The sequence below is a fragment of the Hemicordylus capensis genome, chromosome 6, assembly GCF_027244095.1.
Source record: "Hemicordylus capensis ecotype Gifberg chromosome 6, rHemCap1.1.pri, whole genome shotgun sequence".
Classification (NCBI taxonomy): domain Eukaryota; kingdom Metazoa; phylum Chordata; class Lepidosauria; order Squamata; family Cordylidae; genus Hemicordylus; species Hemicordylus capensis.
The window spans coordinates 47,750,102-47,766,482 of NC_069662.1; the positions used below are offsets into that span (position 1 = coordinate 47,750,102).

Consider the following 16,381-nt stretch of genomic DNA (forward strand, 5'->3'; position numbering starts at 1 on the left):
CAACAAGTTGTTTCTCAGTGTCCTGACCTTCACACAGTGCTGAGTGTTTTCTGGGGTGGGTGTGGGTGGGGCTTCAAGAGAAACAGAACCCTGTCAAACCCAGCACCATCTTGGAAGGAAGGCATGGAGCACTGGAAAGTGTCGTTCTTCCCAGCGCTTTCCCCATAGAGCTCCATGGGGAAAGCACTGGGGAAAGGTACCACTTCCCAGCCTTCCATGCCTGCCTTCCAAGATGGCATTGGGGTTTGAGAAGGCTCCGTTTCCTTTATAGGAATCCCACCCGCACTGGGCAAAGCACACCACTGCACGATGGGCAGAGTGACCTCCGTGTTGTACTGGGGAGTGGGGGCTGCTCAAAGCATTTGCCTCCACAATTAGACAGGGAGCTGCCCTAAGGGGTGATGGGTCTCCACCAGCTTCTGGGCCTTGCAGTGAAGAACACTGACATACCTTATATCCTTGCAGCAACCTTGTAAGTTAGGTGAGTATTATTACCTCCATCCAAAAAAGAAAGGAAATAGGATGAAGTGGTTGAGAGAAAGTTGCTTGCCTAAGGCCACTCACAGAAGCAAAATTTGAACTAGGGACTTGTGGTTTATAAGTTACTTAACACAGAGAACCACACAGGACTTCTGCTTCATTTCTCTGCATCCTTTTTAGAGAGGTGAAGTGTGCCGTCAAGTCCATTTTGACTCCTGGCGCCCACAGAGCCCTGTGGTTGTCTTTGGTAGAATACAGGAGGGGTTTACCATTGCCTCCTCCCGCACAGTATGAGATGATACCTTTCAGCATCTTCCTATATTGCTGCTGCCTGATATAGTAGCAGCAGGGATTTGAACCAGGCAACCTTCTGCTTGTTAGTCAAACATTTCCCTTCTGCGCAGAGAGGTAGGGGAACTGAAAAGGAAATACGTGAAGGGAGTAAAGAAATGCACGTGAATAATCTTTCACCTGGTTATTTGAGTTGGGAGGCTGAGCCAGGAGGCTGGTTGGATTTCAAGCCTGTGCACAACTGGCAAGACTGAGACATGAATGTTGACTTGCCCTGTGTCTGTCATTAACCACAATTGAATTTTGCTTTCCTTTTGGTCCCTCTCCCAGGATTACATCAGTCTTTTCCCATTAGATGATACCCAGCCATCCAAACTCATGCGCCTGCTTAGCTCTAATGAAGAAGACACCAGCATCCTGTCCAGCCCCAGTAAGTGGAATCATGGTGAGGAACCTTTCCTGAAATTAATGTGGGCCCCAACATGTTTCGTGGAAGAGACTGGCCAATCCCAGTGGCAAAAGTCCCATTCTAGCCCCCCGATTCTGATCTGGCTAAAATCGCCCCCCCCGCCACCTTTTTAAAAATAATGTCAACACAACTCCTCTCTCTAAAAAAAACAGCACATTATTGGACTTGCCCTTCCTCCAGGAGAATGAATTGGTATAAACAGTGAAGGGAAAACGAACAAAGGGTTACTTGGCTTGTGTCAGGGTGGCAATAGATGGAGTATCTGAAGAATGGTCACAGCAGGCTTTCATCCACTTCACAGTTAAATATGGAATTGTATCATTTTATCAGACCATATCTGGTGATAAAGCTTGCATCACATCAGATATGGTCTGATAAAATGATACAGTTTCATATTTAACATCATTAGGGTGGGTTGAGGGGGCTTACCTTAATCAGACTGGCAAACTCCTTTTCTGGCCGGAAAGCTGCTGGCAGCAGTGCTTTAAAATGCCACCTCCCCAGCACTCTTCCCACAATGTACCAGGGGAGGAAGAAACATCACATTGGGGCATTACTTTTTAAAAAAACATGACTGCTCCCTGTAACTTTAGAGTGTGGCCATTTCCCCCCTCCAGTATTGACCCGTGATTTATGGGGATGGAGACCATTGGTACTCATCAGTTGGATTTGTGCCCAGTGATTCAGAGATCCTTTCTATTTGCATGCCTTCCATTGTACTCAAGGCATTTTCCCTAATTCCATTTGTTGTGGTTTTGCATTTTCCTTCCTTAATGAAATTTGGGACTTTTCTTTCGTGAATTTCTTGCATTGCAGTAGTGAGTCGGCAGTGCCTGTTTCCTTTATCATTGCTGGGATCTACACAAGGATGATTTATAGCAAGCAATATAAAAGAAAAACAAAGCCTTGATCTAACCATGAATCAGAGGGAGTGATGGCATTTAACTTCCTTCCGGTTGGTTGCATCTGATTGCGTTCCTAGGGTAATTCCACTGCAGGATTGTGGAGATGAAAAGATGTAAAAGGTCAACAAATCCATCCTCTTGATCATAAAGGGCAACCCTGCCCTGCCCTGCAGCCCTCTGTGCCTCCCAAAGATCTGTCCCTGAGGACATGCACAGGCAGCTGTAGAGGGAGGGGAGGATCACTGAAAACCACCCCTCCTCTCCATGTGCACAAGGAAGTGTTAGGATCATAGGAACATAGGAAGCTTCCATAAACTGAGTCAGACCACTAGTCTGTCTCTCTCATCCCTCTCTTGGAGAAGCCAGGGAGGGAACTTAGAACCTTCTGCTCTTCCCAGAGCAGCTCCATCCCCTGAAGGGGAATATCTTACAGTGCTCACACTTCTAGTCTCCCATTTATGTGGAACCAGATTGGATCCTGCTTAGCTAAGGGGACACGTCATGCTTGCTACCACAAGACCAGCTCTCCTCTCCTGGCATGCCACTCTTAGTTTGTCTGTATACTGCTGTGTTGTACCTAACACCTGTGTAGTTGTGGGTGGAGAGAGACAAAAGTAGTCTTATATGCAGGAGCAAGTCACCTAACTGTCAGACCAGGGAATGAGCCTCATCTGAAACGTATGATGTCAGCAAATATCAGGCCTATGCAAATATTTGTCTCTGAATATCCAAAGCCAAATAATCAGCACGTCTCTCACTTCCGCAGTCTGGCGCCATGTGGAAGCGACTGTTCCCACCACTCTCCTCCATGCCATGCGGTGCTTTTCCCAGCACTGGTGGGGCCACTTGAAGAGAAATGGAGCCCTGCCAGCCCCAGCAATGTCTGGGAAGGGAGCACTGGGAAGCAGAGTCATTTTTCAAGCAGGGGCTGGCGGGGCTCCACTGGCCCTAGGAAAAGCCCAGCATTGCACAGAGGTGAGCAGTGGAATCAGTCACCTCTGTGCAGTCCATGGGAGGCTGTGTGATTTATTGCGCTTTGGCTGTTCAGAGCTCAATATTCGCACAGGCCTAGCAAATTTCATTTGCCATCTTTTAGTCTGTTGGTGGAGAGAGGCCTCCTTCATTGGTGTAGCTGATCTCCCTGCTGTTTCCTTGTTTGGCCAGGTGGTGGCACACAGACTGAATCCCTGCTTGAGACCATCCAGTTCACAAATTCAAGATTAGCAGTCAGCTTGAGTCCTGAGACAGTGCTGCTTAAATTGGGTTTGAGAGCAGGAGAGCTGATTCACGTAGCCCCAACCCCCTGTTCCAGCACTCTTTTCCTGACCCAGAAAAGGCACCATGCAGTTATCCTAGCAACCTCAAGCTTTCCTTAGTGTGGCTGGGCTTCTTTCAGGGTGCCTTTTATTTTAGTTTGAATCTCAACCTTTGCTATGAATACATTGGATGGTCTTAGATAAGCCCCTCTCTCTCTCTCTCTCTCTCTCTCTCTCTCTCTCTCTCTCTCTCTCTCTCTCTCTCTCTCTCTCTCTCTCTCTGTGTGTGTCTCAGTCCTCTGCAATATAATAGTGGCCTAACTTTGTTGTGAAGATTAAGGAGAAAATATATGTGAGATGCTTTGAGTACTTGAAATGTGCTATATAAGAACTATAGTTTAACATCTACATTGTTGAAATAGAATAATGTTGTCAAACATTAATACGAGCACCCACACCATCAAATTGAAATGACTATTGCTGGCAAACGGCGGGGGGGGGGGGAGAATCACCTTCCTCCTCTTGCTGTTCCAGCTCCTTCATGTGATCACCACACATGGGGAAGATGAGCTAGTTGCGGGCATTTCTTGATTGGGACTCATCTTGGCCTCCCAAGATGAGTTACTAGTCACTAAACGAGTCTCCCCCCCTTATTTTAGCAGACCGCACTATGAGCAGTTCACTGTCGGCCTCGCAGCTCCACACAGTCAGCATGAGAGACCCCCTCAACAGAGTCCTAGGTAAGCCTCTCCAATTCCAGTCAAACTGTAGAGAATATTCTAGAACCAGACCAAAGGCCCCCTTGGTCTGGCTGACTCATTGCATGCCCTGGCCCAAATTATGAAGGGCTTTATTTTTGTTTTAGGGTTCATGAGGAGCTCAGCCATGCAACCTGTGTTTGGATATACCATGTTGGTCTTGGAACTGTAAATAAACAGATGTGTCTTTAAGCATGTGAAGACCTACCATTCTGTCATCAAAAGTAACTAAAGCTCTTAAGCTGCACCTTGAATTAAGGATAGGGGAATATGATGTATGATAGTGTAGCCTCCTAGCCCATCTTGCTTCTTCTGGGTATTAACCACTGGCATCAGTTTATATACTAAACTTTCCTTTTCAGCTCCCCTGGGGTGTAAGTGGAAATACTAGGTTGATCATATTTTTTCTGGCTGCTAGTAGGGCCACAGCTTGAATCATACTTGTTCCACAGAGGCGTATCTAGGGAAAATAGCGCCTAGGGCAAGCACTGAAATTGCGCCCCTATCCAGACAGGGATGATGGGACTTGTAGTCAACAATATCTGGAAATCCCTGTTAAAAGGAACACTGTACCATCTAGACATGGTTGTTGATCCGCACCTGAAAACATGAGCCATCTCTGTTAAAGACTTAGAACAACAGTCAGGAGTTATGTGAGGATTCCAAGTGTCATTTTCTCTGTCTCATATCATGCTTTTAAAAAAACATGACTTGTCCCAGAGGATCACCTGCCCAAATAGCCACTAGCAAAATTGGGGAAGAAGAAGGTGGCGGGGCGGATGGAGTCTATAAACCAGTGAATGATTTCTGCCAGCCTTTGTCTTGTAATGACTGTTGGCTCATGATGGGGTATATGTGCATTCACCATTCTAGTGCTTACTTTGACACCAGGAGGGAGGAGGATACATTAGTTTGCCACACTAGACAGAGGAATTTGCAACAGGAGCAGACAGCCAAGTTCTGCCAGGGCCAAAACCAGCCTCTGCCAGACTAAGAAATCATTGTAATTTGCCCCTTCCTGTCACAAGCAGTGTGCTGTTCTTTTATTATTGACTCTAACTCTCAGATATCCCAGTCACAGATGGAAAATTCAGGGTCAGTTTACAAGAGACACATTTTCTACATGGAAGTTTCTTCTGTGCAGGTGTTGTGCAGAAACCCATGTGTAGTATCTATTCTGCCAGGGGCACAGCAAGGTTGGAATGGGCCGAGAGACAAGATATTAAAATGGGCCCCCAGCCCCTCAAAGTCCAGGGCCTCTACACACCCCAGGCCCCCAAGGATTTAAGTCTGATATTTCAAAATAAGTATGCGGCCTGGGAATACATTTCACTGAATACACACATGCACACTTCACAATATATAATGATATACATTGAGTACTATATATTTGTGCTACTTTTAATGCCTAGAACACACTAGAAACACTAATTATTAAAATAGCCCCCTCGCTGCAGATTAGCAAAGGAGACTTTCAACCATGCAGTGTGAGCCTATTCTCAGAATTCTGAACAAATTCAGTAAAGTTTGATTCCAGAAGGTTTTTCACACAAGGCTTTTAAAGCTCTTTAACACACATCTCCTCTAGAATGGAGGTGCTACATTCACATGTTGGCCAGATTTACCCTGAAGTCCCTGCGAGTTATTGGGGAGCAGTTCACACACAAGAAAAATAAAATGAAATTAAATTAAAGCACAACACATGCTTCATAGTTCTCACTCAGACCTTCTGGATTGCAAAACAACTTGAACATAAGTGCATTTATGAATGAATGAATGAATGAATAAATAAATAAATAAATATAATATAATATTGTTCCAGAAGTTTTTGTAATTTTCTGCCACTTACAGGCCTTTTTAGACAGTTTTTGTTTTTAAATCCAGCAAATTTTCCAATCTGTTTTAAATTAAATATCCAGAGGCTTCTCAGTCTCCCCCACACACCCCATATCAAAGGCCTATGGCAAGCAGATCCCTATATATGGGGTGGGTGGGTGGGTGGGGTAACCACAAAAAGAAATTCTCATTCTACCTGACAAAAGCTGTGCTGGATGGTCTGGGCAGAGGGTCTTCTGCTGCAGAGAAATCTGCCTGCCTTGCCGCCCTTCCTCCTTGCTTGCTTATGGGGTCTGCTGAGTTCAGGCTTCAGGGTAGCCTGCACAGAAGCCTCTCTGTAAGCCCTGCCCACCCACCGATCAGCTGAGAGGTGGGGAGAGAAGAGCTCTGCAGTTTGTAGGCGGATCCTAGGCCGGAGGACAAGGCAAGCAGGATGGCAAGTGGCTGAGGGACCCTGGGGCTGGGCAGGTGGACAATGGGGTGGGGGGGCAGGCACTGGCATGGTGCCCCCCTCAGTGGTGCCTAGGGCATGTGCCCTGGCTCCCCCCCCCACACACACAATTATACCCATGGTTGCACATCAGCAAGAGAGACTTGTCTCTTAGAGAAGAGGCAAATAAAGCAAAAGCTTGTCTCTCGGAGCTGGAGAATCCCAGATTTATGGTTGCTTGTGTCCCTAAACATGTTATGCTGGCACCTAGAAATTTTTTGACTTTTTTACAGACCTACACAAGGCTAGTGGCTAAAAAGCAATATTAGATGGTGATATTAATCTAGTGTAGTGGCTAAGGGACTGAGCTGCAAGCCAGGAAGTCCGGGTTTAAGTTTGGACTTTGCCATGAACTGTAGGGCAGGTATTTCCCAGCCTGTTGATTGTAAACTCCCTGCTTTCCCTTTGGTACCAGGAGGGATGTGTTCAGGAGGAATAAGAGGCTGGAGAAGAAAGCATGTATGTGTGGTGGCTTTGCCACTGGAAAAAACCAACCAGCAACCAAAAAAGGTTGTGGGGCGACAGTGTGCCCCAATTTTTATGTTTTATGTTTCAGATGAAAAAGGCTGCAGCAAGGTGTTCTTAAACAAGCCATGACCTCTCAGTCTCAGTCCTCCACTGCAGTATAGGGATGAGAAAGGTGACCTACCTTGCAGAGTTCAAGTATTACTGCAACAATTTAGGCACAGTTGTTTCTGTTTAAAAACTGAGACTGTGAAGTAGCTCTCTTGCCATGCTCTTTGGGGTTGTGAGGCCATACTTGGTTCTTGTGCTCCCCAGCCAATCTCTTTCTGCTGATCTCGTCCATCTTGGGAGCCAAGACAGCTGGAACACACACCCAGTTCGTCCAGTGGTTCATGGAGGAGTGTGTGGACTGCTTGGAACAGGGGAGCCGTGGCAGCATCCTGCAGTTTATGCCCTTCACTATGGTGAGTAACTCACATTCTTCTACCACTGAAGATTTCTATAGTTCCTCTTCTGGTTTTTAGTATTACTTTGGGGGGCCTGGCTTCTCTCCAGAGATCCTTGTGTGGTCACTATTCTAGAAGGGTTATTGACTTTTGTTTGTAGCCCTCTATAATGTAAATAAAATAAATACCGTATTTTCACACCAAGAACCTGTAGGTAATACTGGTTTTTTAAACACATGGTGGTGGTAGCGGGGACTTAAAAGGGTGCAGGCTGTCTTCCTGAGCAATAAACATTTCTCTCCCTGCTACCTCCGTTGCTCCAGGGCTTGTTTGCAAGGAGGCAAAAAAGAAAGAAAAAACCCCCAATCTGCTCATTCAACTCCTGCAGTTCCAGTCATGGCCACATTCCAGTGCCATCAAGACTATTCTGCCCTGGGAAGGGAGGAACAATTTTTCAGATAGAAGCACTTTCCCAACCTTACTGCCCTGTTCTAATGTTAGGACAGAGATCCAAGGGTGAGACCCATGTAATGGCAGAGGCATTGTTTCTGAAGTGGATAAGCAATTATATTGAAAACAGGTGAGCCGAGCTTTTTGTACAGCCTCAGAGGCACAATGCCTCTCAATACCAGTTGCAGGGGAGCAACAACATGAGAGAGGGCATGCCCTCACCCCTTGACTGTGGGCTCACCAGAGGCATCTGGTGGGCCACTGTGAAACAGGATGCTGGACTAGATCGGCCTTAGGCCTGATTCAGCAGGGCTGTTCTTATGTTCAACTGTTCTCAGTGAGCAAGAACAAAAGAGTGCCACTTTATGGGATGTGAAAAAATGGCTGCCCACGCAACACAGTCCTGAAAAGCATGAACAATTCTTCCATTTGCTACTTGCTAGTAAATAGTAGGCCAGGGGTTCCCAACCTTTGGTACTCCAGGTGTTCCTGAACTACAACTTCCATAATCCCCAGCTACAATATATTGTGGCTGGGGATTATGGGAGTTGTAGTTCAGCAACATCTGGAGTTCCAAAAGTTGGGAACCCTTGGAGTAGACCATCCAAATCAACCATGAGAGGATGAGGTTCTTTGCTCCTCAGCTCTTTGAGTTTCTTGACACTAGAGGGAGCCAGTTGACAGGAAATGGAAGCAACAAAGGCAGTTACAGAGGAGCAACTGTGGAGCAATCATTTAGGGACAAACTTTACATTATAATTCCCCAACTGCTATTTAAAAAAACAAAACAAAAGGAGCATAATATGGTGGAGGAATGTTGTTCTCTCTTACTCTGTCTCTCTCACATGTTTTCAACTTTGAAGAAGAAACTAAAGATGTCAATTTTGTAAAAATCTGAAGGTCCACAGAGGAGAGAAAAAGTTCACCATGTTTGATGGAGTTGTGTGCAAAGGAAGTTGATTTAGTTGATGCTTCTTGTCTAAGTCTTTGCATGATAACAGAAAGTTGATAGCAAAAGCTGAATGTTACACATTTTCACTCTGAATCAATCTCCATGTTCCTCCTGCAGTTTGGTGTAATAACTCAGATGAAAAGCAGACCCATATTTATATGTAGTTGTGTAGTAGTAGCAACAGGAAGAAAAAAAATAGCAAACACTTGCAACTTTGGGACTATCAAGACAGAACTTTATTTCCATTTGACTCCCAAAATAGTAATAGAAATCAATCTGCCTTGAAGTGATCAGATAGGGTTTGCTTGCTTTTTGCTTTTTTGTTTTGAAACAGCAATAATGTTCACACTTGTAGAGGAGCAGCTGAGGAAAGAATATAAATTGGTCTTAGTTGTAAGATAAGGTATTTTATACAACAGAATTCGTGTGTCCTTCCCCCTCCTCCCATTTCTCTGTTATAAACTGCTGGCATGCTGTGACACTTCAGACCCAATAAAAGAATACAATCTTATGGTCTAGGCAGCTCCATGATGGGAATAAGCAACCAGGTCCCAATACTTACTCAGCTTCTATTAATCCTATAATTTGTTTATGGGATTAATAATGGGGCTGCCTAGGCTGGAATATTTTGTTGGATATACATTATCACAAGTTATTGGAAGGGCAGTATAGAAATTGAATTATTATTATTATTATTATTATTATTTATTAACACAGTCAGACAGATGTTATTGACTGGTATGTTTTATCCAGACATCGAGTCCTTCCCAAGGACCTGGGATGGCTGAATTTTATTGTCAATGTTGTTGCTGTTGTTATAGATATCGTTGCAGAATATAGGCTGTTCCCAGTAAAGCTGCTTTTTGTAATTGGCTGATGTTGATTTCTGTGGCCCCTATGGTGCTGAGGTGCTCTTCAAGGACATTTGGAACTGCACCCAGGGTGCCAATTACCACTGGGATTATTTTGGACTTTTTCTGCCACAGCCTTTCAATTTCAATTTGTAGATCTTTGTATTTTGTTGTTGTTGTTATCATTATCATCCTCTCCATTACCAAAACGAGCCCTCATGTACAAGGCCAACATTTCTCCACTGCATCATTTACCCCTTTTATTTTTCTTTATCAGCCTTCAGATTCTGGAGCAGGGTGGGACAGAGGGTCATATAAATGGCATGAAATGCCAATTTGACAGTATATCTGATCAAGTGCTACAAGCAGGTGGCTTCTCTGGTTTATTGCTTTGATTGCTTTGCAATGGAGGGAAATTAAGGAGTCCTTAAAAGAGAACCCCTATCATAATAAAGTTTTTTTTTTCTTCTTGTCTCTTCTGCTAGTGTCTGCTTGTTGCATCTGTGTCTGCTCAACTTTGTTCCTCTTCTCTTCCTCTGGGCAGGTCTCAGAGTTGGTGAAAGCATCCACCATGTCTAGCCCTAAAATTGTTCTGGCCATCACAGATCTCAGCTTGCCTCTGGGTCGCAGGGTTGCTGCCAAAGCCATTGCTGCCTTGTGAGCATCCCACATGCTGTGGGCAAAGGCAAAGTCAACGAAGGAAGGATAATGGAGCTCATTTCAGACAAGCATGGTTTGTTGGATGGTGAACAAAGCCTGAACAAGCACCGAGCCTACACAGTTCCTTCTCCCATTTCCTCTGTGCCTTGGATACAGAACTGTGATTCAAGAATCCTGGTTGGTTAAAGCACAGCTATGGGTGTCTTCCAAGCCTGGTTTGTAAGTTTAGGCTTACAAACCAGAAAATGAAACCAGGATTCTGTGCTGCTGATTCTGTGTTCCATCTGAATGGATCCTGTGTTCCAAAGCAACCAGAGGACTTCTTTGATCTGTGCAAGTACTGCACAGAAACAGACATTGGAGCGACAAGAGAATATGGAAGAAAGTGTGAGATTGGTCTCCAGTGCATTTTCAGAGTGTGCTGCTGGCAGCCTTGGAAGTACCATGCTTGCTGCTCCAAACTGTTGCAAGGATTTGTCCTCTTTCCAGTTATATTACCATTTATCAGTGCCAACAACTTGGCTGAACACATTCATCAGTTTTTGTGGACTGCTCTCCTCTTTGGTTTGTCTTATTTTACAAACATCCCCCCGCCTTTTTTTAATTATTGAAAAAAACTGAATTCCCAGGTAATGTGTCTTGTGATGAGGTGTCTGGAAAAGTGATGCTTTTGTGTTTAATTGACATTCCAATGTTTTCCACCTCAGCTACAGCAAACTATGAAAACAATTATAACAAACTTCATGATTTTACTTTATTTCATAGCCCAAGTCAATACATAAATAACATAATTAAGATAATACAATAAACTTGATTTGTACAGTAAATATCATAGAACAAGTCTAAAACAATCTACATCTTTTAGTACTTCACATAATTAAATATCAAAGAATCTATCACAGCAAAACCTAAATATTAAAAGTAAGAGAAAAAAGAAAACTGTAAAACGAACCTTGAAGATCATACATTTCTATCCGTCCCGTTTTAAGGGACAGAAATAATTCTATGTAATTAACCTCCTTTTTGTAATCAGTAAACAGTTTAGTTGCAGTGTATCCTAAAAACCACTTTTTCCTGCCTACTGTGTCTTAATCAGAACCTTGCAACATGCACTTGACTTTGGGATTTAAAATGCAGCCTTTGTGTGTTCATTGACTGTGTTCCAATGGGCAGCTCGTCTATGGTATGAGCTGCAGAGAGGTACAATGTCACCAGTAGTCACTGTGGCAGTATTTGCAAGGGGTTGGGAATGCCATCTTTCTGGGATCACCCATACTAGTGCCCTTCCTGGCTTTTAGATCTAGTGGATTTTGCAGCCCTTCTTTTTACTTCTTGTTAGGTCAGAGCAGCAGCAGATGGTGCATGTGTCATCCAAGAAGATGTGATTATCAAGTTGGATTTGAAGGCCATCTTGTACTTGGCTATAATGCTGGACCTATATTACTGAGCCTGTATTGAATCATGATAACTGTGCCAAGCAAGTAAATAAATTGCTGAAATTAATCCAGTCATAGGGGAGGTAAGTGAAAGCCCATGTTGATTACATAGTCTAGAACATAGCATAGAACATAGGAAGCTGCCTTCTACCGAGTCAGATCATTGGTCCATCCAGCTGGGAAGAGCAGAAAGTCCCAAGTTCCCTCCCTGGCTTCTCCAAGATAGGGCTGCGAGAGATTCCTGCCTCCAACCTTGGAGAAGCCGCTGCCAGTCTGTGAAGACAATACTGAGCTAGATAGACCAATGGTCTGACTCAGTATATGGCAGCTTCCTATGTTCCAGCTCAGTATTGTCTACACAGACTGGCAGAGGCTTCTCCAAGGTTGCAGACAGTAGTCTCTCTCGGTCCTATCTTAAGGATGCCAGGAAGGGAACTTGGAACCTTTTGCATGCAAGGAGGCGGGTGCTCTGCCACAGTGCAGCCCCATCCCCTAAGGGAAATATCTTACAGTACTCACACATAGTGTCTTCCATTCAAATGCAAACTCGAGTGGACCCTGCTTAATAAAGGAGACAATTCATGCTTGCAAGACCAACAAGACCAACTCTCCTCTTATTACAAAGGGGATGGGAGGAGATTGATTGGGGGCAGGGAACAGAATTCCTTCCCGATCACAAATGTGGTGATCAGTCATACATACCATGAGCCAGTTAAGGGCAGCATCATAAAGACATTAAAATAACTCCTTATCGGGTCATTGGGCATTATTCAGGAGTACTAAAATGAGAACATGAGTGACTTGTGAATTCTCTTCTGACACTTCAGGGAATGTCCAAAGAGCTGAGTTTCATATTCCATAGATTAGTTAGATTAAATAGGGAACATTGAAAATGCCATTCCCAGCTGTAGTCTGAAGTGGCAAAATTCATTCTATCAACTCACATGTTGCATGTACAGAGTGAGCCTGAGTTAGATGCACATCCCAAACTTGCAGATATTCCCACAGCTGAGATGCCAAGTTCTTGCTTTGGACAATAATCAGAAACATGATATGAAGATACATGAGTCACGTTTGCATTTTGTTCCCCCCATTTCCTGACAAAATTCCCCCCAGCATAATTTCTAAACTTGCTCTGAGCCTTCCCAAAGGAAACTATTGGGGCTGAGCCTACTTCTTTCAGTAGCCCGTCTGTAGTTGAAGAAGTCCCTGATTGTCTCAGAAGGAAGTGGGGATACATTCTCTTAGGTTGGATGGATAAACCCTTACTAACCCCTCAATGGGCTACAATTGCTGTACCAGTAATGTATGAGTGTAATCAGCAGGTAAATCCCTAAAACAAGCCTGTTCAGGACATGTTGGGTGTCGTGACATCCCTTGGACATTTGAGTCAACCCCCCTTCCCTGTATGAATGATGACTCCCGTTCTCCACTTAGTTCAAGACCTGAGGCATTCTGAACATGACAAAGCACCTAACCTAGGCATAGGGTGGGGAAATCCCTCTGCATCCTCTCTTGGAATTGTTTGTGATGGACTGAGAGGACGCTAAAGATAAATTGGGAATTTGCAGCATTTCCAATCAGATTCCAGACTGTTTGTTTCTCTGGCGCATGGCAACATCTCTCCACATCTCCAAGAGACGGGCAGTCAGCCAGTCAGCCCTGCAAACGGGATGCTGCTGATGTATTGGCCAGATGAGGCAGTTGGCGGAAATTGTGATCCAGGCTTGAGGGGAATGATATCCTTTTGCCTGGTTGGCTTCATTGAAATATGTAAAGGTCTTCCAGTGGACATGAAGAGCACCCTGCTCTTGGCACTCGAGTTGTGCTTCCTTCCTCTTTGGCTGCATGAGAAAGGCCCAAGTCATTGCGCAAAACAGGGTCAACAGCGTTGTCAGGCTCTTGCACTGGAGAGTTACACATGCAGTCATTTCAGACTGACTCAAGGTGGCTGGACCATACATATGAAAAATGCTTTTTTATATCTTCCTTGGGCTTCCTTCTCCTGCTTATGAAAGATGAAGATAGCAAGAATGCTTGTGTAACATCAGCTCCTGGAGTTGGCAGGGCTGTAGATCACGCAGGGGATGTTCAAGGATTGTCATCTGAGAGAACAGTTGCCTGACGTCATTTAGGGGAAAGAGAGAAAGAAGCCAGAGTTGTAAAACTGGGGAGTGGGATATAATGAAGGTCTTTGGCATGTGGAAAGTTCAACTGCAGAATCTAGGCTTCAGGGCATGATAGAATGTGAAGGGGACATTACCTAGCAAGCCTTTCAGAATTCCTGAGTGTCCCCACCACCATCACCACCACGCCCCTGTTCAGGAATGCAGTGGGAAGGAGAGCTGGTCTTCTGACAGCATGAATTGTTCCCTTTGCTAAACAGGATCTGCCTTTGTTCCCATTTAGATGGGTGATAGTGATGTGAGCACTGTCTGCTGTAAGAGATTCCCTTTGGGATGGCAGAATATCTGCTTTGCATGCACAAGGTCCCTGGTTCAATCCCTGGCATCTCCCCGGTAGGTCTGGGAAAAAGCCATATCTGAAACCCAGAAGAAGCCACTGTTAGTCAGTGTAGACAACACTGTGCTAGATAGACCAACGGTCTGACTCTGGATTAGGCAGCTTCCTATCTTAACACCTATAATGGCACTGCATAATCAGATGAGATACCTCTTGCTGGTTGTTGCATGGACAATGGACTTGTATATTCATTGATTCAAAGTGTTGGGCTGTTTTTCTAATGTTTTAATTTATTATTATATTAAACCATGGCATATGTGGTGGAGCAGATCAATGCGTTCCCTCACTTGAGAAGCTGGTTTCATTTGATCTCCAATCAGTTCTGCAGATGTTTTTTATTCATAGCAAGGTTTTGGCTGTAGCACTATAGTCTCATAGCCTATCCATCGTGGTGTTGTTGTTGTTGTTGTTGTTGGAAATAGCTCAAAGGCCTTTGAGATTAGAAGGTCAAGCCTATTTTCTTAGTTATTGAGGGGACTTGGATAATCTCCCATATGATTTGTCCATTTTTATCAGTTTATAAAATGTGTAATGCACATTAGAAGCAGGATTTCCTAACCTTTGTCCCCCAGATGTTGTTGGACGACAACTCCCAGAATCCTCAGACATGGCCTTTGTGGCTGGGGATTCTGGGAGTTGTAGTCCCAACAACATCTGGGGGCCCAAGGTTAAGAAACCCTGCATTAAAGTAAAAACTGCCTTCTGGAGGGGGGAGTGCAGGTCTCAAGTATTTGCAGCTGTTTACCAATGTCCCAGTGCCTGATATGCTAAAGAAATGGACTGAATGATGGAAATGCCAAGATTGCTTTAATTGGGTGACCAAATGAGTAACTGCTTGTCTGGTCTGGTAGGGAAGAATCTCCTCTGGATGACCCAGCATAGGAACTTGTGAACTGGAAAATAGTTGTTAGGGTTTCAGAGAATCACTACGTTAAAAGGTGCCTCTTTATATCCCGTCCTTCCTCCAGTGGCCTCAGGGTGCCATAATTAGAGTTATCCTAGTATACCTCACAACAATCCAGTGAGGCGGGTTAGGCTGGGAGTGAGTGAGTGTCGAAGGTCACCACTAAACTTCATGGCTGACCATATCTCCCCAGTCTGAGTCTCTCCATTACATCGCAGTGACTTGTTCAGAAGGCTGATGTAAAAAGTGTGGCTTTTTCATCATATTTCAAAACATTTGATAAATGCTGCCATGAGGAATATAGCTGAAGATTCTGTATGTGCAAGCTTTCGTACCATGGATATCAGGACACAACAAGGCATAATGGTGGAAAGAGCCAACGTGAGTATTCAGTTTAATATAAAGGAGGGGGCAATTTTAAAGGGCAGCATCGAGAAAGCTGAACTGTCCGCCCCAATAACTAGCGTTACTCCCACTGTTTTTCTCCTGGCAGGGGCTACCATTGAGTTCTGCACCCAAAACAGCTTTGACACAGGGGAAGGGGAGAGAACCGTGGGCAGGGAGAAGAAGTGAACTGCTCCAGCCTTCTACTCATTCCAATGTATATTAAGCCTGCAGTGATGCAGTTTTTTGCATGAGTCTGCCACTGTCATGTGTGGTCTGGCCTTCAGCTGGGGGCAACTGGGATTTTCCAGAAGGTGAAAGGTAACATCGACCTCCCTCCTAGGCAGAACTCGAGACAACATCATCATATTCTCTCTCCCCCTCTCTCTCTCATATTCATACACACACACACACGTGTAAGATGCTCTGAGCCTAAGGCATGGAGCAAAATATAAATAAGGTTTGATAGTAATCTCCTGTTGAAGTGCATGTAAATTATGAGTCCCTCTTAGGGTAAAGGGGTCCCTCTCCATTTTGTTCTGGATAGTTTGAGTTTTAGTCCCAACAGTTGCAGCCTTATGGTACCTTTTATCCCACAAATGTTCTACATAAGCAGGAACAGAAGGCTATGGAGTATTGAAACATAGTGTGGAACTTGCAGAAAACATGTAATTGCTTTCATTACTCCACTGCCACAACTCACATTTTCCTTTCTAAAGGCATGGTCAGAATCCTAAGCCTGTCCTAGTGATCTGTGACAAACCAAAAGCAACGTTAGGTTGCGGGAAAGCTGTCCTATGGGGAAGTGCAGCTTTATGCAATTCA

At 44.5% G+C, this 16,381-nt stretch overlaps 1 protein-coding gene across 7 annotated transcripts in view; it reads left to right on the forward strand.

Moving 5' to 3' along the window:
• MED24 (mediator complex subunit 24) overlaps positions 1–16,381 on the forward strand; it is a 154,632-nt gene that overhangs the window by 66,258 nt on the left and 71,993 nt on the right. For 4 of the 7 annotated variants that reach the window (XM_053259096.1, XM_053259094.1, XM_053259095.1 and 1 more), the window contains exons 22-26: positions 1,102–1,216; positions 4,061–4,141; positions 7,266–7,414; positions 7,720–7,976; positions 10,194–11,828. In XM_053259096.1, the coding sequence (XP_053115071.1) occupies positions 1,102–1,216; positions 4,061–4,141; positions 7,266–7,414; positions 7,720–7,976; positions 10,194–10,209 (618 nt within the window). In that variant the 3' untranslated portion in view covers positions 10,210–11,828. The remainder of the gene's footprint in view (positions 1–1,101; positions 1,217–4,060; positions 4,142–7,265; positions 7,415–7,719; positions 7,977–10,193; positions 11,829–16,381) is intronic. The other 3 variants (XM_053259100.1, XM_053259098.1, XM_053259097.1) reach the window with 3 other exon arrangements.